This window comes from Lycium barbarum, chromosome 5 (genome assembly GCF_019175385.1).
Source record: "Lycium barbarum isolate Lr01 chromosome 5, ASM1917538v2, whole genome shotgun sequence".
In the NCBI taxonomy this organism is placed as follows: domain Eukaryota; kingdom Viridiplantae; phylum Streptophyta; class Magnoliopsida; order Solanales; family Solanaceae; genus Lycium; species Lycium barbarum.
Genome location: NC_083341.1, coordinates 128,340,883 through 128,367,741, shown reverse-complemented (window position 1 = coordinate 128,367,741; position 26,859 = coordinate 128,340,883). Strand labels below are relative to the sequence as shown.

Genomic DNA, 26,859 nt, shown 5'->3' with positions numbered 1-26,859 from the left:
CCGGGAGAATTCAAACAATTTTGCTATGAGTGTGGTCCTCCACAATAAGGACAAGGGTCATCAAAATATGAACAACTACCATCCGACCAATTTTCATTATATGATGACATTTACAAAAACTAAGAAAATAAACAAAGACAAAGAAAATAACTACACAAATATTCAAAAGTTTGAATCAAAACAAGTAAGTTTAAATCCCAAACTAACCCAAATACGCCAAATTGTTCCCCGGCAACGACGCCAAAATTGATAACGTCCAAATCCACTCCTCAAAGAGAAAGTGTACACGGTCATCCAATATAATTTACCCAACTATGAGTCGGGGTCGAATCCATAGGGAACAATATAAAGGCGATTTAAACAAGTAAGGACTTATCACTTTCAACGCTAAGCCAAACACTTTTTAATATTTTGATTTTGAGAAAATTATAACTAATGCGAAAATATAAACTAATCAGGAAGCGGGTAAAATGATCAATAGCCACAAGCATGGATACAAGGGAAATTACTCTCAAGTAACGATCCAATGTATTTCACGATTTTACAACTAAGAGCGAGTTTATGTTGAAAGATAATGATTTCTAAAATCTCATCAAAAGTCTCTCGACCAAATTGATAAATGTCATTACTAAGCTTTCTCAAGCCTTAGAATGTAGAAAATGTGAACAATCAATATAATCTCAAGTAACTTTCCTATCTCTAGCTCAAGTTATTAGATGAGGTTTAAAACCCTAAATTCTTTTTAATTAATCTTTCCCAACCTCAATCTTCCTCTCTCGAGCTCAAAATGGAAGTAAATAGGCGGGTCTTAGGGTTAGCTAATCCCTTAAGAAACATTAAAGAACAAGGTTAATTAAAATAACATTAACTCACTTCATTAGCAATAAAAATCATTCAATACATAAGCATAACAAGAGTTTCAATCTAAACTTTAACAACGTATATTTTCATAAACAAGTTTCAAGCATTGAAATGAAAAACTACACACTTAAATAGTCAATACAAAGCAAGGAATTGAAGAGATGAGTAAAGGATTAAGAAATTTCTTATCAAGATCTTCAAATCTTTAATCCCCAAGTGTGGATGCAAAAACACTAGCTCTCCAAGCTTGTAACTATGGCCAAAGATGAAAATATTTTATCCCAAGCTTCACTTTTATAATTCTCAAACTTCCCAACTAAAAAAAGAGACAAAAACAGCCCCCAAAGTTTCAGATTTTCAAAATTGCAAATCTGGCCGTTTTTTCAAATTTAGCCACTTTTCTTGTTTTCTTCAATTTGGCCTCTTTTTAACTTGTTTTTAATTGATTTCTTCTCGATCACTTCTAAATCACATAAAACCTACAAAATGAAAGTAAACGACATTAAATGCACTATTTTCTCAATCAAGCATAGCAAAAATCTAAGATTAAAGAAGAGATAAGTTGGTAAAATACTAACTTATCAACATGGCAAAAAAAATTTCATAATACGAAAATTTCATTTATATCCTTAACTTTAACTTGAGTTATAGAAATTTGGCTGCGATCTAGTGTGGTCAGTCCGGTTACATGCATGCGATTATTTCGTCTGGGTAGTCGTCGGTGATGATGTTTAAATTTCTGGGACGTAGCCACAGTTGCTTTCTCTGCAGTCTTCAATATATATTTATGTGTGTGTGTGTGTATGGAAGTAAAGAATGAAGTTCCAAACATTGTATAATGCCTCCGAAAAAACCTAGTAAAGGCCAAGCAGTGCTGCCTCATTAAAAACTTTCCCAGAAAAACCCAATTGGGATAAAAATCGGTCGAAAGGAAAAAGAGTGCAGCGCCACCAGCCAGAATTTTTCAGATAAGCATAATATCTTTTGAGTAAACTAACATTCCAATTACTAGGGACCTAATTACCGTCTCCGTCCTCTAGTTTGTATGACCCTTTTTCGACAATGTTGATCACCTTGTACGGGCCTTTCCAATTTAGGCCTAGCTTTCCCGCATTGACGTCTCGAGTACTTTGTGTTACCTTCCCTAGCACCAAGTCCCCGATTGTGAAATGTCAGAGGTTGGTGCAACGATTGTAGTAGCGCTCCATCTGTTGTTTCTGTGCGACCATCCGGACGTATGCGAAGTCTCTGTGTTCTTCCAACAAGTCTAACTGCATCAACATCGCCTCGGCGTTGGATTGTTCTAGAGCCCAGTCGTACCTTGGACTGGGAGCTCCGACTTCTACCAGGATCAACGCCTCTGCGCCGTATACAAGGGAGAAAGGAGTTTCACCGGTACTGGATTTTGTCGTGGTTCTGTAAGCCCATAGTACCTCTGGTAATTTCGACAGCCACGCCCCTTTGGCATCTTCCAGCTTCTTCTTCAAATTTTTTGATAACCGTCTTGTTCGTTGATTCTGCCTGACCATTATCACTGGGATGATAGGGAGAAGTGGTTCTCTTGATGTTCAATTCTTCGAGGAAAATCGTGATCTTGGCTCCAACAAACTGCGTGCCGTTGTTACAAATGATCTCTTTCGGGATCTCGAACCAGTAGATTATATGATTCCAAATGAAGTCGATTACTTTCTTCTCTCGGACCTTTTTATACACTATTTCCTCGATCCATTTAGAGAAATAATCGGTTACCATTAATACGAATCGTACCTGACCAAGTCCCGCTGGCAACAACCCGACTATATCCATCCCCCATTTCATGAATGACCATGGTGATGTAACGGGTGCAACTATTCACCTGGTTGATGTAGCATTTGTGCATACCGTTGACATTTATCACACTTTCGGACGAACGCCTTAGCATCCTCCTCCATTCAGGGCCAGTAATACCCAGCCCGGAGTAACTTCTTGGTGAGTGACTCCGCACCGGAATAATTACTGCAAATGCCTTCGTGAACCTCCCGCATGACGTAATTCGACTCTTTAGGACCTATGCATCTTGCCATTGGGCCGAAAAAACACCTGCGGTGAATTAGGCTAGCAACAACACAGCGCCGAGCTGCCCTGGTTTGCAAGGCCCGAAAAGCCTTCGAATCCTTTGGTAACTTCTCGTGATTGAGGTAGTCCACGAATTCGTTTCGCCAGTCCCAAACCAGGCTTGTGGAATTGATCTCGTCATATCCCGATTGATCCAACGCTGAGTGCAGTAGTTGGACCACTGATTCTGAGTTCGGGCCCATCGATTCCGTGGACGAGCTTAAGTTGGCCAATGCATCGGCTTTTACGTTTTCTTCTCTGGAGACACGCATCACCGTCTATTCTTGAAACAGGGCAAGCAACATTAGTACCTTCTCCGGGTACTTCAGCATGCGCTCCTCTTTGGTTTCGAACACTCTGTGAACTTGATTTACCACCAGTTGGGAGTCACATTTTGCCTCAATGACTTTCACACTTAGCCCCCATGCTAGCTTGAGACCTGCAATCAAAGCTTCATACTCCGCTTCATTGTTAGCTGGAGACACGCTATTAATTGCTTGCCGCTAAACATCTCCCGTGGGGGTACAGAGTGCCACACCTAGCCCCGTGCCTTTCATATTGGATGCCCCATCCGTGTAGAGTGTCCAAACTCTGAATATAGCCCGTTGAACTAAAGAAGCTTCCTTCTAAGCTTGGGGGGCCACACCCGGACTGAAATCTGCCACAAAGTCTGCCAGGACTTGGGACTTGATCGTAGTACGGAGGCTATATTCAATATCGAACTTGCTTAATTCAATCGCCTACTTTGCCAATCGCCCTGAAAGTTCGGGCTTGTGGAGCATGTTCTTTAACGGGAAGGTGCTTACCCCGGTAATCGGGTGGCATCGAAAATAAGGCCGAAGCTTCCGCGACGCCATTACCAAGCAGAAGGCCAAACTTTCCAAGAGGGGGTACCGAGTTTCGGCCCTAGACATGACTTGACTCACGTAGTAAACAGGAAATTTTGTGCCTTGATCCTCTCGTAAGAGACGACACATACCCCTACCAAGCTCTCCGTTTTTTGGTTTGGACATTAGCGGAGGGACGGACAAATGTGCTTTGAGATCCTGAAACTCCTATTGACACTCCGGTATCAACTTGAAATCATTCTTCTTTTTGAGTAAAGAGAAGAATTTGTGGCACTTTTCCCAAGATCTTGATATGAATCTGCTAAGGGCGGCTATTCGTCTAGTTAGCTGTTGCACTACCTTTATGTCCTCCAGTGTGTTCGGAATATCTTTGATAGCCTTTATCTTCCCCAGGTTTATCTCAATTCCCTTTTGAGAGATAAGGAAACCCAAGAATTTTTCGGACTCGACTCCGAACGCATACTTCTCAAGGTTCAGCTTCATGCTGTATTGTCTCAAGATAACAAATGTTTCCTGCAAATGACTAATATGGTCCCCGGTATGGAGACTTTTAACTAACATATCAACTATATAGACTTCCATGGATTTACCTATTTGTTGTTAAAACATTATATTTACGAGCCTCTGATAAGTGGCTCCAGCATTCTTTAATCCGAAAAGCATTATGTTACCACAGTATGTACCAAAATTAGTTATGAAGGATGTTTTCTCTTACCTCATGTCTGACCGTAGCATCGATCATCTGATCGATACTTGGTAGCGGAAATGAATCCTTCGGACACGCTTTATTTAGATCTTTAAAGTCTATGCACATCCTAAATTTATTACCCTCTTTCGGTACCACAACTACATTTGCGAGCCAGTATGAATATTTGACTTCTTGTATGGACCCAATATTTAACAAGCGAGCTACCTCTTCTATAACAAAGCGGTTGCGGACTTCCGCTATGGGACACTTCTTCTGGTGCACCGGCGGAAAGCTGAGGTCCAGCCCGAGCTTGTGGGTTGCTACGTTTGATGGAATACCTGTCATATCCTTATGGGACCAAGAAAAGTAGTCATTGTTATTTCTTAAATAAGCAAGGATAGTTTCCCTGAGCTCTGGGGTTAACCCCGTACCCAGGAATACTTTTTGCTCTGGAAGGTCAGGATGTAATGTAATCTGCTCAAGCTTCTTAGCAGTGGATTTGTTAGCATCCGAATCTTCCGGTGGCTGGTAATACCTTGGGACCCCGTAGAAGTGATCTTCAACCTCCTCAGGCCTCACATCGTTCTTGCTCTCTGTTGGTTCCTGTTGATCTGCATCCAATGCGAGACCTGGGTTTTGTAATTGTTATAGGACGGGTTTGCGAACATTTCCTTTGAAGCCGACTGTTCTCCCGAATCTGCCTGATCCCATCCGGGGTAAGAAGTATGAGCAACAGATAAACCGTTGAGGAGACAACTTTCATATCGTGGAGCCCGGGCCTCCCGAAAATAGCATTGTACTGCATGTCGTCGTCAATCACATGGAACTTTAACAATTTTGTGACTCCGTCGGCTTCTACAGGCAGATCAATCTCGCCCTTGGTGGTCTCGCTGGACATATTGAACCAGGAGAGCGTCCTTGCCGTCGATATCATTTTCTCAAGAAGTCCCATTTCCTCCACCATCTTTCAGCGAAGGATATTAGCAGAACTACCTGGATCTATCCTGACCCGTTTGACTTGACAGTTACCAATGAGTACAGTGATGACTAGAGCGTCATTGTGCGGTAAGGTGATGCCTGCCGCGTCTTCGTCGGAGAAAGTAATCAAGGCCTCATTTGGAAGTTCCCGAGTTCTCTTTTCTCGTGTTACCGAAATCTTCATTTTTCTTGATGCAGTTAAGCTGGTTCCGGCGATCATGGATTCGCCGAAAATCATATTTATGACGTGTGGGGGAGCATTAGCCGAATCCTTCTCTTCGCTGGGATTGGCTCTGCCCTAATTATTCCTCCATCTTTCGCTCAGGTACTCCCGGTGATACCCCATGGCGAGCATGTTAACTACCTGCTCCCGGAGGTGTCTACAATCGGTGGTTATGTGCCCGGCGATTCCATGGAACGCGCACCAAACAATGTGATCTCTCGTGCTAGGGCCAGATCGCAGCGGCCTAGGAGAGCGTGATGATGGATGGGTTTTCATCACATCCACCATTTGGGATTCGCTAATGGTGAAGCTATAATCAGCAAGTTTGGGGTACTCCGTCCCCTTCGGAGGAAGCCTGGCCTGGTTGTTCTTGGGCTACAGCCCCCGACTGTTCTTCCCAGAGTTGTCTTTCTTGTTTCCACCGGGTTTTTCCAACGATTGATGGCCGGATCCACCATTGGTAATTTCTGGTGGTGGATAGGGTTGAAAGCACCTCTTCGAAGAGTTTCGGTCTAGTCCGAAACCTTTATCATTTTAGTCCGAAACCTTAAAAGTAGTCAAAAGATCAATTAAGTTTAACTAGTCTCTCACGTGAATAAAGCAAAAAATACCCTTTCCTTCCCGCCAGCCACCGAGTGCGCCTGCAACAATAAAGTATCATTTTTTCTTACTTTCCTTATAACATAGTTTTCGTTCTTGTAGCAAGAGACACATTTAAGTTCTGATTCAAAGACAAACGCATACAATAATTATTGGTACAAGAGTTTCCATTAAAGATAACAAAAAGTTGACATTTTTTCTAATCATATATGATTTGGTTATGTATTGAATTAAAACCAAGACTGAAAAAAGGTTCTTCTTGCAAAGAAACCCGTGCTTCTTTTGTTGAAATAAAGATCGAAAAGTTTCACTCCCATTTTTTATGTTTGATACAGCTTATGTGAATTGCTGGTTAAACTTAACTGATTTTTTTACTTGCAGTGTTACTTTCAAGGTTATGACTAAAATGATCACATCTTTAAGGACTATTTTGATCACGTGGTATATATAAATGACTAAAATGATCACCGTTTTCATATTTTAGAAATCATTTCGGCTATGTAAGTTATATGAAGGACTAAAATAGTCCAACTCTCATATATTAAGAACCTTTTTGATCATTTTCTCATCACTTTTTGCATACATTAATGACTATTTTAATATTGTGATATCTATGAACTATCTCTTTCGGACATGAAGAACCATTTTGGCTAATGTGATATATATGAAGGACTAATAGTCCGGTACATTAAGGACCATTTTAATCGTTTTCTCGTTATGTATGTAACTAATTTCTTTTAACCATCAAAAACCCGTTTGTTTTTTTACCCAAATTTCAAATTGCATCAATGGAAGCGATTTTCTCCACAACTCTTCCGATTCACCGCCATGTTACCTTAACCGAAGGTAGTACTAGTTCAATATCCTAATATTTCTGCTTCATTTTACCTCATTGTATTAAATTCATCTCATTTCCTTCCAATTGCATCATTGAAATACAGTCCTCTGATTCCTTGTTACTAACTGAACCTTGTCTCTGTACTATGTAACTCTCAATTTATACGTTTCATTTGGCGTAGTCACACTAAAATTTTCGGAAAATTACGCTCTATGTCTACTGGTAAAGAATATATACTCGGTTTAGCCCAGTTTTTCCTTAAACTCGTCTTATACATTATTATATACTTTTATACAAGGTGGGCACATTGTTGTTTACTGTAAGTATATAATATTGTATAATGTCGTATGATGTTGTATACTCTGCGTATAAGCACTGTTGCGGAAAAAAGAAGAAGTTGGTTATGCGATTATAAACTGAAAATAGGGATATAGGTGTAATATATTATGTTGGGTTGTAATTTTTTTGTAAATAAGTTTGTAATATATTTTTTGTTTACTCATTAGTGTGAAACAACACAGCAATAACCTCCTGAATTGGATCTATAAATCCACATTGGACATATTCGGAGGGCGAAACTTGCTGGGAGCTACTGACTGAGCTAGAAAAATCATTAGTTTGATGATCATTTGAGAAAATAAGTCCGAAATATAACCCATAAACCTTAGATGGAAAATTACAGACCCATACCTTTGGGTGATCTAGTTTGCAAAATAGCCAGCAAATGTATAGGTTTTGTATTTTTATACTTAGATATGCATATAGTATACATATAATATACGTATAATACACATATCAGTGTATGGGTTTTTAATACTTGGGCTACTGCCGGTAATTAAGTTTGACCCAAGGTAAATTTACGTAGTTTTGCTTCTTCAATACTCAAACCATATTCGTAGTTACAAGAGTTGTGACTACTGATCATCAAACAAGTAGATGATGCAAAGGAGCACTTTGATAACCTTTATATGTTATTAGCCTAGAAGAAATGATAGGAGAAAAAAACGAAGCCACGAACACTAACTGTGAAGTGGCGGGAGACTCGAGATCAATTGATCAAAAGCTAGTTCTATAGTTATGACCTCTTTGCTGGCTTAGCCCTAATATATTGATTCCAAGATCCAGCAATTCATCAGACATTTTACATAAAGCCTAGAAAACCATATATTACAACCGGGGCAATTTCATCTATAGATCTCCACTGCTAACTTTTACTTGCTAGACCTTACTGATGTATACTTGTATTTTGTAGCCCAAAATAGGTAGTGCATAAAGTTTAATGCACTGAGTATGCACATTAGCCAGTAGAACCTCTCCAAATGGTAGTGATTCAAGTTTCCACCCGAGAGCCATGGTTTGTGCTTTGAAATGCCTGTCACACTATTGACTATAGACACTATGACTGAGCTGAGGTAGTATCCGATGGCTAAAGAAGCCCATGAGAGCGATGTTGCCAATGATCTCATACTGACTGGTGCTTCTGAGAAGCAGAATTCTAGTAGTCCAGCTAGAACGAAAAGATCGGCCGATCCAAGAAACAAGTACTGAAAAGCGATCCAAAAGAAAGTTATGGGCAATGGTTTGGCAGAATCGACGAGTCCTGAGTCAGTAGCTACTCCTTTGCGCTTGATTTCAACAACTGCTGCGACTGCCATAGCCACGATGGAGAGGAACAAACCAATACCAATACGTTGGAGGTGAGAGATGCCCATTTCTGTTTTGGTTACTCTACGAGCGAATGGGATGATGAAGTAGTCGTAAACTGGTGCTAGGATCATGATGAATACTACGGGGAAAATGGGGAGCGAAGCTGGAGGGACTTTTAAGGAGCCTAGTTTTGTGTTCATTGTTGCTGCTTGCTGGACTGAGAATGTATTTAGTTGAGCTAGACAACAGTTGAGCATGATGGTGCAGGCAAAAATTGGGAAAAGTTTCATCACAATCTTGACTTCTTCCACTTGTTGCACTGAGCATTCTAATGCACCACATGCTGGTCTGTCTGAAACAGCCCGATTAAGGAAGCTAAGACTTCTTGATGGAGTCTCAATTGATTCTACATCTTTTCTGTTTGTATTTCCGCCACCTTCCTTGCCAGTTGGAATTGGAGGAGAAGGGCTTGAAGCCATACTTGTTATGGCAATACTTGTGTTTCTCGATGCAGGAGAATTTAGTAATGCTGCAATTAGAACCTATGCATTATAACAGGAGATTAGTTTCTGAACAAAGATAAAACTCAAAGTGAGAATAATGTGAAACAAATTATGAAAGATTGAGGTTTTATGAAACACTACCTTGCTGATTGTTGTAAAAGGGCTTCCCCGAGGTATCTTGTTCCTATAGAATGGTGAACCAGCAAGGAATATTGGGATTGACAAAAATATAGCCAAAGTTGCAATTCCAAATCCCCACTGCCAACCCATATTGTCTTCCACCCAGACAACAAATGTGACAGCAATAAGACCTCCAAAGGAGAGGCAGAACACAAAGTAATTGAAGAAAGTTGATCTTTGCTTTCTTCCTCGCGGGGTTGCTTCATCGAACTGCTCAGCACCATGGGGCGGCAGCGACCCCTTTATACCTCCTACACCTAATGCCACAAGGTAAAGTCCTATGAACAACATTGCAGCTTGTGCACCATGAACTTTTTCACACGGCGCGTTGGGCACTCCTAGCTCGCATTTTGGTGGCTTCAGTGAACTGGATCGAGCTTGTATGGTGAGTACTACTAGTCCCTGTTTTCATTCATAATTTCAGGAAATATATAGAAACAACTATTCGGTATTGTGAGTATTCATTTTAAGTAACCTACCAAAGTTAAAGGCATGTTCTATCAAATGGTTTTAGGACAAGTAATGTTATATAAAGTGAATGTTGCCGTAGGAATGCTGATGTTAAGATTAATGTCCCTCACACGTGATTAGAGATGATAAAAAATGATCATATTCGATAGAAGGCAAAAGTAACATTATGAGATGAGGTCACTTGAGATGGTTTGGTCATATCCTACGCCGACTTCTAGATGTACCGATCTATAAGTGTGAGACCATGGTGATTGACGATGTTATAATATGACTTACAATCTCTTGGAATCCACGCAGATCAAGCGAAAAATAAAGCACAACGGTCGAAAAGGATCTATACAAGTGATATCGATAAGTGGGTATCATATTAGTACTTGTCCTTTTGGTCCAATATTCGCTAGAAATCTTTAGACTTGCATTGACTTATTTCTCAGTAGAAAATGTGAGAAAACTTCTTGTGTTGGAGAAGCAAAACTTTTACAATATTAGAGTAAGACGGACTTAAGTGGGGACACAGGGAGGATTCATCATACACTTACCCCTACTTGTTTGGGATTGAGGCGTAACTAGTGTTGTAGTATTTAGGAAGAACTAAAAAATCTTTGTCAGGACAGTTAAAATGAAGCATGAATTACTCTTCAAAGTTCTGTTTCAAACTACTTGTCAAAAAGAAGAGTTCTGCAGCATCTAATCAATGTTGGGCTTAAATGTTTATATAGGGCTGAGACCCAAGTTAAACTAACAAAGGAATGACCCTAAAGAGTTCACAGTTCCCACGAAAAGTTTCCCTACCCTCTGTTTGGATGGTTGTTTCCCGTGGTTCATTAATGTACAGTATGGTATGGTACAATATGGTGTTATATTGTATTGTACTGTATTAATGAACACAATGTTTGAATAGACTGTATCGTTTGTTGTGGTTTAATAACATTTGTATTATTTGGTTTGACCGTATGGTACTGTATAATAACTTGTAAGTTCACTAAAATACCCTTAACTCTTAATTAGAAATTAGTTTATATATATTAATAAAACTCAGGTAGAGAATAAAATAGAAACTTTAAAAAATAAGTAGGTAGTGAGTGGGGGTGGTGGAGGGGTGGGTGGGTGGGATGAGGGTGGGGTAGTGGTGGTGAGGGGTAGTGGGTGGTTGTGGGATGAGGATGGGGGTAGTGGGTGGTAGGGTGGGGTTGGGTGTTGGTGAGGGGTAGTGAGTGGTGGAGGGGTAGGTGGGGTGACATGGGTGGTTGTGGGATAAGGGTGGGAGTGGGGTGGATGGTGGAGAGTGGGAGTGGGGGTGAGTGGTAGCGTGGGGGTGGGGTGGGGTGAGGTGGATGGTGGAGGGTGGGGTATAATGGGGAAATGAAATATGTAACCATGAAAAAATCACCAAATCCGTGGTTACAAAAATTAGGACTTTTCATGGTTATATAACCATGGGATGAACCACGGGTTTACAACACCATATCACATAATTTTAAAAACAATAGAAACAAACATGGTTTCATACAAACCAATACATTAATGAACCATGGGAAACCACCATCTAGCTGCCACATGAATAAACTACAAGGAGTCTCTCATCTTTTGAGTCCATTTTTTGACATTCAAAATTCAAGTAGTAAACCCTATAGAATTCTTTGTTGAGTTTATTTTAATAACCTAGCAGCGCATAGAATCTTTTGAATTAGACTAGACGGCCTATGCCCGTACTGCGCATGAGCCCAACACTTTAGATCATAGTGCATCTATGTGTATCTAGTTATCTTTGAATAGTGATTATATATATATATATATATATATATATATATATATATATATATATATATATATATATATATATATATATATATTATGTTTAAAACATGATTAATATAACATTGTAGTTTGTGCTCCGTATCTAAAATTTTATTATATTAATGTTTGCTACGAATACAAAATCGGCAAATTTATTAATATTTTTTAAAAGAGAAGACTTGTTTAAAAGGAAACTATTTTTCTCTCTTTGAGATAAAACAATAGTAATATTTAAGCATACTTTCAATTTTAATTCGATTAATTTAAAGGTGTAAAATACTTATTATTTTTTATCAAATTTTGATTTGGATAATTCTAATTCAAATTATTAAATTAATTTTACATGTTTAAAACGAAACCAAGTAGAAATTGATTTTCTATTTAAACGAAGAAATACTATTTTTTAATTTTTGGTAAATATTCTCGGTTTAGCTCATTTTACTTGTCATGTTGTCTTTTGCATTAAATTCTATCTTATTTTAAAATATAAATATTTTAAGTATATTTATTTTAGTGAACATAACAACTTGATTTTGTCAATATGGGATACTATGTTCAAAACACGATTAATATAACATTGTAGTTTGTGATCCATATTTAAAACTTTATTATATTAGTGTTTACTACGAATACGCATGGTGTTTAATATGGGGCCCACATTTTTTTTTAACATTGTTTATTTTTTAAATATGGGATTCACTTTTTTTTTTCAATATTGCTTGATTTTGTTAATATGGGGTCCACTTTTTTTTTCCCATGAGTTTGGATGTGGTGGGTTTCACTTCTTTTTTTTTTAAATTACTGGATGGTGTTTAATATGGGGCCCACAATTTGGGATTCACTTTTTTTTTTATTTTTTATTTTTATATATATTGCTTGATTTTGTCAATATGGGATACTATGTTCAAAACACGATTAATATAACATTGTAGTTTGTGCTCCGTATTTAAAACTTTATTATATTAGTGCTTGCTACGAATACGCACGGTGTTTAATATGGGGCCCACAATTTTTTTAATATTGCTTGATTTTGTTAATATGGGGTTCACTTTTTTTTTTCCGTGAGTTTGGATGTGGTGGGTTCCACTTTTTTTTTTTTTTTAATACTGGATGGTGTTTAATATGAGGCCCACATTTTTTTTAATATTAGTTGTTGTTTAATATATATGGGGCCCACAATTTTTTTTTTACAATTTTTTTTATATATATACTATGTTCAAAACACGATTGATATAACATTGTAATTTGTGCTCCGTATCTAAAACTTTATTATATTAGTGTTTGCTAAGAATACAAAGTCTGCACTTTTTTTTTTTTGACATTGTTTATTTTTTTAATATGGGATTCATTTTTTTTTTATATATATTGCTTGATTTTGTCAATATGGGATACTATGTTCAAAATACGATTAATATAACATTGTAGTTTGTGCTCCGTATTTAAAACTTTATTATATTAGTGTTTGGTACGAATATGCATAGTGTTTAATATGGGGCCCATATTTTTTTTAACATTGTTTATTTTTTAAATATGAGATTCACTTTTTTTTTCAATATTGTTTGATTTTGTTAATATGGGGTCCACTTTTTTTTTCCTGTGAGTTTGGATGTGGTGGGTTCCACTTTTTTTTAATACTGGATGGTGTTTAATATGGGGCCCACAATTTGGGATTCATTTTTTTTTGTTTTATATATTGCTTGATTTTGTCAATATGAGATATTATGTTCAAAACGTGATTAATATAACATTGTAGTTTGTGCTCCGTATTTAAAACTTATTATATTAGTGTTTGCTAGTAATTGCTACGAATACGCACGGTGTTTAATATGGGCCCCGCAATTTATTTTTTTAACATTGTTTGTTTTTTTAATATGGGATTCACTTTTTTTTTTTTAATATTACTTGATTTTGTTAATATGGGGTTCACTTTTTTTTTCCAGTGAGTTTGGATGTGATGGGTTCCACCTTTTTTTTTTTTTTAATACTGGATGGTGTTTAATATGGAGCCCACATTTTTTTTAATATTAGTTGTTGTTTAATATATATGGGGCCCACAATTTTTTTTTACAATTTTATTTTTTTATGGGCCTGTTTAATATGGGGCCCAATTTTTTTTTTTTTATATATACTATGTTCAAAACGTGATTGATATAACATTGTAATTTGTGCTCCGTATTTAAAACTTTATTATATTAGTGTTTGCTAAGAATACAAAGTCTGCACTTTTTTTTTTTTTTATATATATATTGCTTGATTTTGTCAATATGAGATACTATGTTCAAAACACGATTAATATAACATTATAATTTGTGCTCCGTATTTAAAACTTTATTATATTAGTGTTTGCTATACGAATACGCATGGTGTTTAATATGGGGCCCACATTTTTTTTAACATTGTTTGTTTTTTAAATATGGGATTCACTTTCTTTTTTTCAATATTGCTTGATTTTGTTAATATGGGGTTCACTTTTTTTTTCCCGTGAGTTTGAATGTGGTGAGTTCCATTTTTTTTTAATACTGGATGGTGTTTAATATGGGGTCCAAATTTTTTTAGGGGGGGTCCACAACGGACGACGAAAAAGGATCACCAACCGGTGCTTCTTAATAGTAGTAAAAACAAATAAATAATAAAAAAAGATAACAGAGAGAAAAATGAAAAAGAAGAATCTAATATGTTTCATGAATTCCCGGTATCCGTTCTGCTCTACTTCAGCATTTGTAGAATTGATTATCTTTAAACTATTTTTTGCATTGACTACGCTAAATAAATGTGTAAGGACCACGAGATATCTTTATATTTATGTTGCTCGGACAATCTAAAAATATTATTAGACTCATATTTGATTTTTAAAATTAATACTTTTGGAGGATCCAACATGCATTCGTCTATATTTTTGAAAAGTCGGAATAACATATATTTACATGACATGTAACAAAGATAGAACTAGGTTTAAAAAAATAAAAGATCGGACTAAGTGGTACAAAAAAATCTAAACTATTCTAGTGCACATTCTCCACTTTTGATAGGTGTATTAGTGTATAATAATGCCGTGATGAGTTGATACTAGTGACATGTGCCCTTTTCTAACAAAAATGGAATGTTTCCTGTGGACACTGTTTCCTAATGGAAAGTTTGTGGCTACTTAAAGAAATCAATAGATCTGACACATTCCCAACAACAACACACCTGTTACCCGGTCCTGGTAAAATATAAGTGATTAAATTTAAGAACCATTTGGATTAATATTCCGTTGACTTACCCATAAATAGCAGAACCCCTTTTGCATATCATTTTGTGCAAATCTTCTATTTTAAAATCTCGAAAAGTAATGTGCTTGTGAGTTGTGAGAATGTCTGTTCCACGTCCATTGGAATCATTTGCTAGGTCAAAGCAGACAACCTTTTTTTTTTTTTTAAATTCTTCAATGACTGCCACTATATATTATCAGTGGCGTAACAAGAAATTCACATAATGGAATTTTAAAAAAAAAAGTGTGTCATACCTAGAATGTGAAGTAGTAATCTTAAGCAATTTTTGAACCCCATTTGCCACTACATATATTAAAATTTTCCCACATGTCAAGGAGATACAACACCTAGCATATTAACCCAAGGATGTCCTAAAGTTCTTTCAGTTTTTGCCCTATTTGCTTGGTACAATTTTTTGCGAAGGGGATTCAATTGAACCCTTTGCCCCCTTCTTTAGCTCCACCACTATCTATTTCAACATGAAAAAGGCCTATGTTCAGTCATGGATCCGTGAAAATAACAAATACTATGGGATCGTTTGGTGTTACGGATAATGATAATAGTCTTGGGATAATGATATTATTTTATTCTGTGTTTGGTTGAAATTTTTTATACTGGTTCAAGTAATCTTGGAATTATTAGTACCTTACTGGTTTTATATTTATACCAAATTAAGTGTAGGATAACAATTCTGAAATAAAACAATCAAATGATAAAAAGGCCCTTCTCCCAAAGTCCTTTAAAAAGGCTAAGGTAAAAATTGAAAATAGTAACAGTTATTCAAGTTTATCTAGTATAAAACTAAACATATTTTATATCATAACCATATATCTCATTTTTTATCCAAAAAACCAAATATCTATCAAAATATTATATTCACAAAATAATCACGTTATTGTTTAATCTCCGTATTATAATCATTATTAATCTTAGTATAACTTGTTCACCAACCAAAATACCCCTAACTACTTAGGTTGCATGAATGATGTGGGCGTGGGTGGATTTCCACTAAAAATGTGTCTAAAATCTGATTCTAACTTGATAATTTGGGGACAAATCTAGAAGCCCTTGGCCACTTATGACCAATGCTTTTCATCCTACAACAATGTTTTCCACGATGCCACAAACTTTTTTTTTTCACCATATCGAATCGTATCAAATTTTTGGTGGTTTCATTTAGTGGGTTCAAAATCATTGGATAAAAACAAACCCCAGAGAAACAAGTGGTCTCTTTTCTAAGACATGAGTTTTCTTTTGGAATTTTAAAGAATAACAATGACCTGAAAACAATAAAGGGGTCAATGTCTTTCCCCTTTTATTTTTATATATAATAATTATAGTGTTCAGGTTAATTAAGTCCGCATGTCGACCAATTCCATGGAAAACCTGTTACCTCCCACCAACATATATATATATATATACCAAGTAATTCTGTTCACCAAGGCTTAGACAAATTAGAAGAAATCACTTAATATTTTCATTTCTCATCTCTGTCGGATTTAAAACTGAAGTCATGGTTTTTAACCTATTGACCACTAGGCCACGCGTTTGGGTGTGATTTTTTTCCATATTTCTTCGTTAACAAGTTTGCTCTTTGGTATGATGGGTGGGTCTATGAGGGAAAAGGAAAATAAAAGCAGAAAAAGAAGATCATAAGAAGAAAGCAACCAATTCCCATGCATCTTTAATTAGAACTATGGTTGTAGAACTTTATAGCTGGAAATGATCACCTTATTGCATCATCTTTTGCAAGTTGCATGCCCTAGTGGAATAATTTTAACAGTGAGGATCACTAATTTTAGATCCTTTTCCTAACTACTACGATAGATTATCGAATGACTTGCTCTACTATACATATCTTGAGAGGCGGATATTCTGAATTCTCCAAAAATATAGGTCCAAGCTTTATTATTTACACAATTTTTCTTGGTCTCTAACAGACTAACACATAATTATATTGTCTATGTCGAAGGTGTTGAGTTCAATTGAACTTACCTGTTTCGCCTCTGCATATCTTTGTTCCTATGAATTATCATATGGGTTTTACTTAAATATCACTTCTTTGTATTTATTTAACTTCATTTAATACGGCTGAAATTTTGGATTCTTTTCTTTTTGTTAACTTCTATAATACGTTGATTACCGTATTTACTCGGTGACCTATTATTGCATGTTATCATTCTTATTAGTTTACACACTCGGCTAATGAATGCAAGACATATATTTTTTGTAAAAAAAGTTTATCATTCAACCATGATTAAGAGTTATGTATTTTTACTTTAATTTTAGTTAACTAAGGTTAAAATGATTGGTTGGTGTAAACATGGGGTGCTGGTAAGTATTTAGTATATTTTTATCCCGTCATTGCTAGGGACCGGACTAGAGGGATGGAAAGGGGTTCATTCGGACTCCCTTTGCTTGAAAATCACTTTATATATAATTTTAAATTTTTATATGTATATATCTCATAGATGTTGAACCCCTTGATGAAATTGTAGCAAGGTTAAACTCTTATTTTTTTTGTAACCGTCCTTGTTCTATGACCAACAAAAAAAAGTAACCGTCCATATTCGTTTTGAATTTTTACTCCTAAAGACAAAAGCATCACTACTAGTCGTAGACGTTTGTCTTCCTTTTTATGTTATTGAATGAACTAAAGTGAGATGATTAGTGAAACTAATAAGCTACACACCGTAAAATGCACATAAATAACTTCTCTACTTTAAAGTGACGACCTTCTCTCTTTTTTTTTCTTAACGTACCATCATTTTTACCTTTCAACTTTCAAGTATATATAAATAAGGAAAATAAATAATAGTAGAAGAAAAGAAATACTTATTCCTACACCAGAAAAAATAAAAGAGAGTGAATTAATGGTTTCATCAAAAAGCGTGGCGATGTTACTGCCTTTATTCACATTTCCCAACTTCCCTTTAATTCAGAACTGCCTACAATTGCCTTACTCTTGCCAATTCAAAAAACCACGTGCTTACTCTTCAATTTATAACGTAACATCAAATTTTAGATTACCAAAATCTAAGAAATGAATAAAAAAATTAATCATAATTGCGAAATTGAATCGAAAACTTACCAGAAATTCAATCACTGCACTAATGATATATATGTAATAAGTTGTGAAGAATGCATCAGATAAGAAGCCACCAAGAAGTGCTAGTAAAAATGCTGTGCCCATAAAATTGGTCACAGAATTTGCTGATGTTGTTGGTGAGAAATGCATGTACTCTGAAAAGTACCTAACCAAGTTGCTTCCATTTGCCAAATATGCCAAGTTCTCCAGCACCTCAACCACTGATAAATTTTCAGGACAACAAAAAAAAAAAAAAGTTCAGAAAAATCAAATAAAAGGAAAATCTTGATATAAACCCATATGATGAAGAATTTGTATGTGAAAATTATTTTATTATTACCTAAGACAAAAGAGGCAGCAAGCAAGCCACCATGTCTTTTGGTGATTGGAGGGCTATTTTTCCAATCTACATAGCCATCCCAATTGGTTAGGTGGCTTTGACCATCTATTTCCTGCAAAAAAAAAAAAAAATATAAGCCAAAAATAGTAATTTATAGTCAGCAAAAAAGAAACTGAAACAAAGAGGAGAAAAATAATAGAGGAACTCACCATTTTTTTTTTTTTTTTTGCTTCTATTGGTTCTAATATCAACTTGGGTGTGGGTTAAGTTGAAAGCAAGTGTTGAGAGGTCAAGAAAGAATAGTTATGTAAAGAGTTTGGAGAAGGTGAGAAGAGAGGAAGATATAAATAAGACTTGACAAAGCATTTGCAAGAAAACAAAATGCTGAAAAGCTCATCTTTATACCAGTATGGAAAGAATTTTATGTATTTTCTTTTGTATTGTAATCTAATTATGATATAGTTTGGCACTAGAGTCCCCTGCCCCTCCCCTTTTTCAGGGGAAATGAAAAGGAGAGAGATGGATATGATGTTATTTAGGATTTGATTGCTTACAAATAAATTTATTTCCAGAAAAGAAGGAAGAGAAAAAGAGAATTATTTAATCAACATGAATTATTAGTTTTTGGTACAGAAGCAACACAAATGGAGTGTAATTGAAATAGAACACTACACTTTCCAATTAGTACGGTCAGACGTTTCCGTAACATCCTTTTATAATAATACCCACTATAATAATGAAGTTTTTTTTTCGAAACCATTTTTTATCTTATATTATGTCTCTATATAATAACTTTTTATCTATCACATAAACACCCATATTTATAATAGTACATTCTTCGTAAAATTATTCTCTATTAAGCTTAGGATTTGGAATTAAACCTCTCTATAATAGACAAATATTATTTAAGTATCAAATACTGTTATATGTGTATAACAATCATTCGCTATAGCAGTCAAAAATTTCGAAACATGATAAAAATAATAGGCTTAATGCAGATGCGGCCCCCTAAACTTACCCTTTTTTTCCATTTTGACACCTCAACTAAGTGTTGTTCCTATTGAACCCCTGAACTTGGCCTCAAGTGTGTCTATCAAACGCAATCCGACTTACATAGAATCTCACATGATGTATCCTTGAAAATTAAGCTAATATATGTATGGAATTTGACTATGTTGATAAAGATAATGTTATGTTGATGATGTATTCATATGTGAATTCTTGATTCTCTTTGTAAAATATGTTTTGAAATAGTTTCACCCACTCAGAGCAAGTGTAATTCATGCACTGTGCCGCGTCAACAAATTGTGTCCAAGTGGCACAGTAAAGTGATCTTGGAGGATTCAAGTGCTAAGAGTTTCAGTTAAAGGGTCTAAATGAATTTTATGGACAAGTTCGAGAGTCCATTGATGACTTAAACCTATAATAAATTGTACTTTCTTTTACACAATTCATGTATATTACTTAAATTCGAAAGAGATTATAGGATGGGCGGCTTTGTCTCTGTCTTGCGTTGTTTGACCAAAGAACTGAGGTAAATACTAAAGCTTGAGGTCCCCACCATCCCAGTTAATCAGTAATGGTATGTTGCTCAATCACAAAGTGAGCAATCGTTTGTTTTCTTTTCTATCTTTTTGTTTTACTAAGGGAGTATTTGTTTGGAAGGAAAATGCTTTTCGCGATTGGCATTCGTATTTACTTTTTGATATTTTAGCAAATACATAGAATATATTACACTAAAAGTATTTATATATAATCTAAACAAATATTATGAAATGAGCATGAGGGCGTGTGGATGTAAGGGCGCGGCGGCATAGGAGGTAGCGGCACGCGGAGGGGTGGGGGGATTGGGGGTGAGGGGAAGGGGCGGAGTGGGGATGTTGAGGGGGCTGTGAGGAGACAATAAGTATGAACACTAGCTCTTTTTTCTGTTTCGGAAGTCATTTTTCATATCTTTGAGAAACTTACTTTTTCCCAAAATAAATATTTTTTAAAATATTTTGATCAATGAAATATAAGACAAAATAAAATAAATAAAAACAGAATTCCATACTAAATACATAGTAAGCTTCTATGTTAAGTTTGTGTCTCTGACTGCGAGGGGCCGCAACCCCCTCTGATGGACGAAGCAGGGGTCGCGGGCCACGTCGATATATACTTGTAAAATAGCTTAGAGGACAGCCTGATTCAATTGGGGTTAGGGTTTTTCTCAACTTATATATCCCTGACTTTTCCGCATAATTATGTATTCTGTAATCAATTTTTATTGTGAAATAAAAAGTTGGTGACTGACCGAGGATTTTTTTCCCCTTAAGAATTGTCCACGTAAAATTTTATGTTTGTTTCTTTTTCGCTGTTATTGCTTGCATATACTGTTGTTTTTATAACACTTCTAATCTTTCTACTTTTGTCCTTTTTCTTCCCCTTTGATTAAATATAAATCAAGTCTTTCACTTGATAAATGTCTTTTCCTTTGTAGAATAAAGAATTGATTCTTTCAATCTCAATGCAGGCGTTGCAGGTAATCGATTTACCGAGTCTAGATTAATCAATGACCTAGAGTCTAGATTAAACAATGACCTATCACTATATTTTCCGTATGTGATGAAAAAGTGGCTATATCTCAAAAATAGAATTTGATGCCAAATTGCATGAAGAGACCTTATTTTTCTTACAAAAAAAATTCTTCTGAGATTGGAAAATATGATTTAATTTGGATTACGTAAGACCTTAGGAGATAGTGATGCGTTTCACGATGAAATAGCGTTTATTGACCACTTTTTGACTTGATCTTTAAGAAACAGTCATTCTTACGAAATTTCAAATTTTATAGGTAAAATTCCATAATAATGTCTTGAAGTTTTATTTATGAAATTTGAAACTCTTGAAAATGATTATTTTTAATTAGAGACATGAGAAATGGCTATTTGTGAATTTTTGCAACTTTTACCCACTCTAAAGCTAGCTAGTGCGATTAGGAAGATTGGCCGTCTATCACATGATGTGATTAACATGCTATCCGATATTGTTTACCGTGTTTTTTTTTTTTCTATGTTGATTTCTCTCAAATTTTTTTATGTTGCACTCAATTACTTACAAATGTATGCATGCAATTCGAAAACATTTTTTTTTTAAATTGTTTTAATTTATGGGGCTGAAATGAGTCAATACCTACCAACTCAGTTAGTGGTAATGAAACCTCCCTCGATCCTCCAAATCTTAGCTATCTTTACCTAAACAATACACCGAAAGTACATTCCTTCAAACTTCAATATATTTGGAAAAAAAAACAAAAGAATCTAATATATATATTTTGACGCTAATACTATGTTTGGTTCTTTTGTGACGAACTTTCCATCACTCAAATTTGGCAATTCGATTAGAACCTTTGGGCTCTTCAAAGTGAGCCTTACCTACATTTGTTAAAGAGTTATTATACCACCAAGTAATATTAGTCGTCACTTTCATATCAGAAATTCCAAAATTTGATTATTCTAGAACCATGTAAAGAGCCCGTTTGGATTGACTTATAAGTTGTCAAACCAGCTTATAAGTCATTTTTAATTTATTTGGGTGTTTGGGTAAAATAGAAAACAACTTAAATTAAGTTAAAAAGTGCTTAAAATAAGTAAAACTAAGAAGTTGCTCAACCCCAACTTATTTTTCTTTTGCTTAAAAGTCATTTTGGTTTGACCAACAACTTTACCCTTTTATCCCTTATATTTTTTGTTAATTTTAATACTACACTTACTTCTAAAAACCCTTTAAACACTTTTATCTAAACACTTAACTGCTTATCTATAAAATAACTTTCAGCACTTAAAAAGTACTTTAAGCACTTATGCTCAAAAGTCACTTTTTTCAGCTAATCCAAACGGGCTCGAAGAGTGTTTCTCTAGAAGACATCGACAGTTCTTTCCCAAAAGCAACCCCAATTTGTTGGAAAAAAACACAATTATGTGTGAAAACAATTCATTCTACAACGATAATCCAATCTTTAAAAAATGACGGTCCGGCCACTAAGCACTCACTATGCGCGGGTTTGGAGAGGGGGCCGGACCATAAGGGTCCATTAAACAACTATAATTCAATCTTTATTGAAGAAATAAAAGAAAATAAATATTACCTCTATTCTAGTTTGTCACACTCGTTTTTTTAGTCAGTCCAAAAAATGACACCTTCCTATATTTAGTAATAATTTAATTTAAATTATCTCATTTGTCCCTAGTGAGATGATTTAGAGTCACACAGATATAAACCACATTTGACAAAAACAGAAAATGAAAAATAAACGGTGTTCTAGTCCAAATGCTATGAGTTCCAGACACATATCTATTAGGTATGGTATTCACATCTAAATCTTTGCCCAAACAAAATCATGTTTACTTCTTTCCCATCTCGACGAAAACGTAAATTACACCATAATTTTGATCATGATGTAACTAATAATCAAGAATAAAAAATAAGAAAGCAAGCCACACATATTAAAACCTGAATAAAGTGTGGGAATATGTGGTTTCAGTGTCCTTTTCAAGTTTCCAACATCCAATTCAAACGGAAGCGGCATAGATTTACAAAGTATAATATAAATAAGCAGCAAAATGTTCTATTACTATTCATGTTCTACTCCATGATGTTGATGGTGACCTTCTTTGCTTTTTTCCAAGTTTGGTGAAGCTTTTAGATGCAATACTTGTCCATTCAAGGGCTGCCACCCCAGAAGATTTCGTTTCCTATTTAGAAGGAGAAAATTTGATTTTTTCAAAGAATCATTTGGGATTTATTCAACTAAAAAAGCTAGTGTTGGATGTGCCACGCAAAAATTAAGTGGACTGCGATATCTAAGACATCTAGCTATGTTATTCGGACTCACTAAAAATGTTGCTGCACTCGTATAGTCACCTTAAATTCTTTCAAAGTACATTATCTTTTAAGAATGCGAGATATATTTGATAGAATATATGAGTCGACCAAACAGTATAGTTCTCTATATGTTCCCTTTTAGTAAAACAAAAAGTAAATAACACAATATATTTACGTGAAAATTCCTTGTTCAAGATAAAAACTGAACTACCAAGTAGGATTTTCCAAACTTCACTATAACTGAGCAACTTTCAGATTACAACCTACTGCAACCGAGGAATTACCCTTTTAAATCTTTCTCCCTTACAACAACTCTATTGTAAGATCACCTTCGTAATAACTCTATTGTAAAGAACACACTTTGACTAATTCTAGCCAAATAACAACTAAGAAAAGGTTGACAATCCGTCCGACAATGACACTTCTTGAAAGTAGTGTAGGAATACAAATAAAAGCCAAAATACAATGACTCAACAAACCCAAGGACTTGAGAAATCTTTGTTGGGATCTGGTCCTTGTGTTTGTCGAAACTTTATTCTTTAGGAGCACCTGGAGAACAGTGGCGGTTGGCACTTTGGAATAAAATGATTTTAGGTTTTCAAGGTGTTAGTGTTACACTTGTAACATGTTAGTTTATATAGGAGAGCATGTGAGATGATATGAGAGAGACATTTCATGTGGGTTTGGCCTCTAGCACACTGCAACTGTGCCGCTTCACTGCTACCAGTCGGTACAGTGCAGCAGCTTTACAGCTGTAGAGTTGAACCTGCAACAGCTAGGGGACCTGATTAGATCTGGTCCCTCTATGGTCCCTCGAATATGTTTGACAAATCATCAAAACACGAAATAGCATAACTTATCAATTTCCCCCCTTTTTTATGATGACAAACCCATAATTGATATTCCGCCTGAGAACCAGATTCCTACTAGTTCCCCCTGAGTATCAGACTTTTCTTTTACCAATAACAACATTTTAACAGTAATACCAGCAATCAAGTAACAATAACCACTGAATAACTTCCCCCTTTGGCATCATTGAAAAGAGTGATAATGGTCAGCATAAGCAAAAAGAATTTTAGCAACATTAACTCACGACTACTGGGGCAACATAACATATGCAATAATAGAGACAAATAAGTCATATAACATTGCAAAACACAGAGAAGATGCCCAACATTTGATCACAAAAAAATAATAATAAAAAAATAATAATAATAATAAAAAAAAAAAAAAAAATATATATATATATATATATAGTAGTTTAAACAGTGCATAATGTAATAATCAAACAACCAAAAGTACCAATGTCATTAAGAGACAAGATTCAAGGGGGCTAGTAGGGCAAAGGGACTGAGAAAGGCTTAAAGAAATGGGGACTAAGGAGATGTGAGGCTTAATAGGAAAGAGCCTAAGGGGCCAGAGCTTTAAGGAGCTTATCCATCCTCTCATTCGCAGTCCTCTGATCAAGGATCAACAATTTCTTTAGTTCCTCCACCTACTGCTTTAGCTGATCATTTTCAGTTAGTAACTGAGATTTTGCCTCCTCCAAAAGACCATTGGAACTAGGTTCCCTTGCAAGCTACTTCAGTTCAGTTTCAAAATGGCAGTTTCAGCCTGTAACCTGTGAATCTCTGCAGTTGCCTTTTCTTGGGCCTCAATCAAGCTTAAAATGGTTGAATTGCTGCCAATTCCCTCTTTCTTTGGCACAGTCTCACAATCCTCCAAAGTGTTCAACGTAACCATCTGTTTTCTGGTTCCCATGGTTGCTGTTCCCATTTTGACATCGAAGTAGGGAAACACTTTTGTTAGGAAGAAACCATAGGGCAGTCCATGTCTACCATCCTTTATACTGACAACCTTCAGGATGTGCTCTATCATGATAGTCGTCAAACTGATCGGAGTAAAATTACCCAAGGCTGCAGAGTATCAAATCAGGGATATTGGCACTAGACCTTCTTTTTTCCCTGGGAAACAGCAGTTTGTTTACCAACTCAACCATAAGCTGATATTCAGGCTTCAGTTGTTTCTTAAAAATTCTTGCCCTAGACAAAGTCCCTTCATGCTTTACAATTAGATTCATGAACTCAGGCGAAATAGCTCCCCTTAACAGTTTTCAAACCATCAGTAGGCACACCAAGAATGTTCACAAGCATCTCCTCATCAAGAGTAAATTCAGTCCCATTCACACACAACACCAGAGTATTATATCATCGGTGGCAGTCAAATTGGCATAGAAGTTAGCAACTTTTTGTTCAAAGACACTGGGAATTGCAGGAACAAATAGATGACTCCATTTCTGGAAATTAACTATCTCAAAAAGTTCCTGCATCCCAGGTTTCTCTGCAACATCAAGATCAAAAATTCTGCTAAGAAACATTTTTTGAGACCTCAAAGTCTGTCCTCTCCTACTCAGTTGGTTCCTTCTTTTGCTTTTTTGACGAGGAACCAGGTTCCTCATCTAAACTTCCCTTTTTATTTCTGAATAGGTGAGGCTCACTCTTTTTCTTTTCCACATTTTCAACCTCATCATCAACTTCAACACTCACTGTAGGCTTTTCTTTCTCCAATTTTCCCTTCTTTGAATTTTTTTCTCACAAGTGAAGACTCTCCCTCTTCATTTTTCTCTTCATCATCCCCAGTCACCACATTAACAGGTGACGCTTCCCCCTCATCAACTAACAGACTTTTCACCAAGTGATTCTTTTTCTTCAGGGAGCTTTTCTCCTTGTTGGCCTGTAGAGCAGAATCCAAACGAGCTTTTTACTTTTGCCTGGTTGTGGGCACCTTATGTGCTTTATGTTTCTTTGATCCGTCCTTCGGTGTAGACCTAGGTCTTCTTTGATAGACAAAGTGCAAAGGTACTCCTTCATCATTCACATCATCCTTTGAAGGACTAGTGAGACCAGGGCTTTTACCAGTAATCAATTCTCCTAGGGGCACAGTTATGGTAGACACATTCTTGGAGCTAAGTGTTCCATCCCATATAGGATCAGTCTTAAATATAAGAGACTCAGGCTCTTCCTGGGTCGAGGGACCAGTTCCTTTAGCAGGTTCCCCTTTCCCTGTTCACTCATCGATTCCCCCTGAGTGAGGGAACTTGTTTTTCCAATATGTAATCTACCCATAGATACAATAAACCCAGATACTATTTCTTCCACCTCACTTTCCAAAATATTATCTCCTCTCTTTTCTTCCTTGCCGAGACTTACATCAAACAGAGTGTCCTTTGTCAAAACTATTAAGAGTCTTATCAACAAGAAGAGTAGTATTACCTGATTCCTCAGTCAATTAGACACACTTTGCTTGTTTCTCTTTAGTACCAACAGAGAAAATTGGCTCAACCAACATGCTATCCATTTTCAAAGTTTTCTCTCTTGTTTCAACCGCCATTTCCCTTTATTCGAATGCGACTGTTGAAGACTGCTCCTCAAAATCAGTAGATGGATTCTCAAGCATAAAAATTTTAGGATTTTGGTTTTTACGACTATGTGGAGAAAGTAAAGAAGAATGAGAGGGTGCGGGTGATACCGGAGTAGATATTGGAGATTTTGAGGGTGACATTTGTGGGTTTTATTCAGATTGATTTAGC

At 35.9% G+C, this 26,859-nt stretch overlaps 1 protein-coding gene across 1 annotated transcript; it reads right to left on the bottom strand.

Annotated features, from left to right (window-relative positions):
- Window positions 1-7,970: 7,970 nt before the first annotated feature.
- Window positions 7,971-18,963, bottom strand: LOC132641511 (protein NRT1/ PTR FAMILY 4.6-like). Its single transcript, XM_060358536.1, has 5 exons — window positions 18,617-18,963; window positions 18,408-18,519; window positions 18,071-18,288; window positions 9,422-9,862; window positions 7,971-9,319 (listed from the first exon to the last, which is right to left on the bottom strand). The coding sequence occupies exons 1-5, from the start codon at window positions 18,617-18,619 to the stop codon at window positions 8,342-8,344; spliced, it is 1,752 nt and encodes a 583-aa protein (XP_060214519.1). The 5' UTR covers window positions 18,620-18,963; the 3' UTR covers window positions 7,971-8,341.
- Window positions 18,964-26,859: the final 7,896 nt, after the last annotated feature.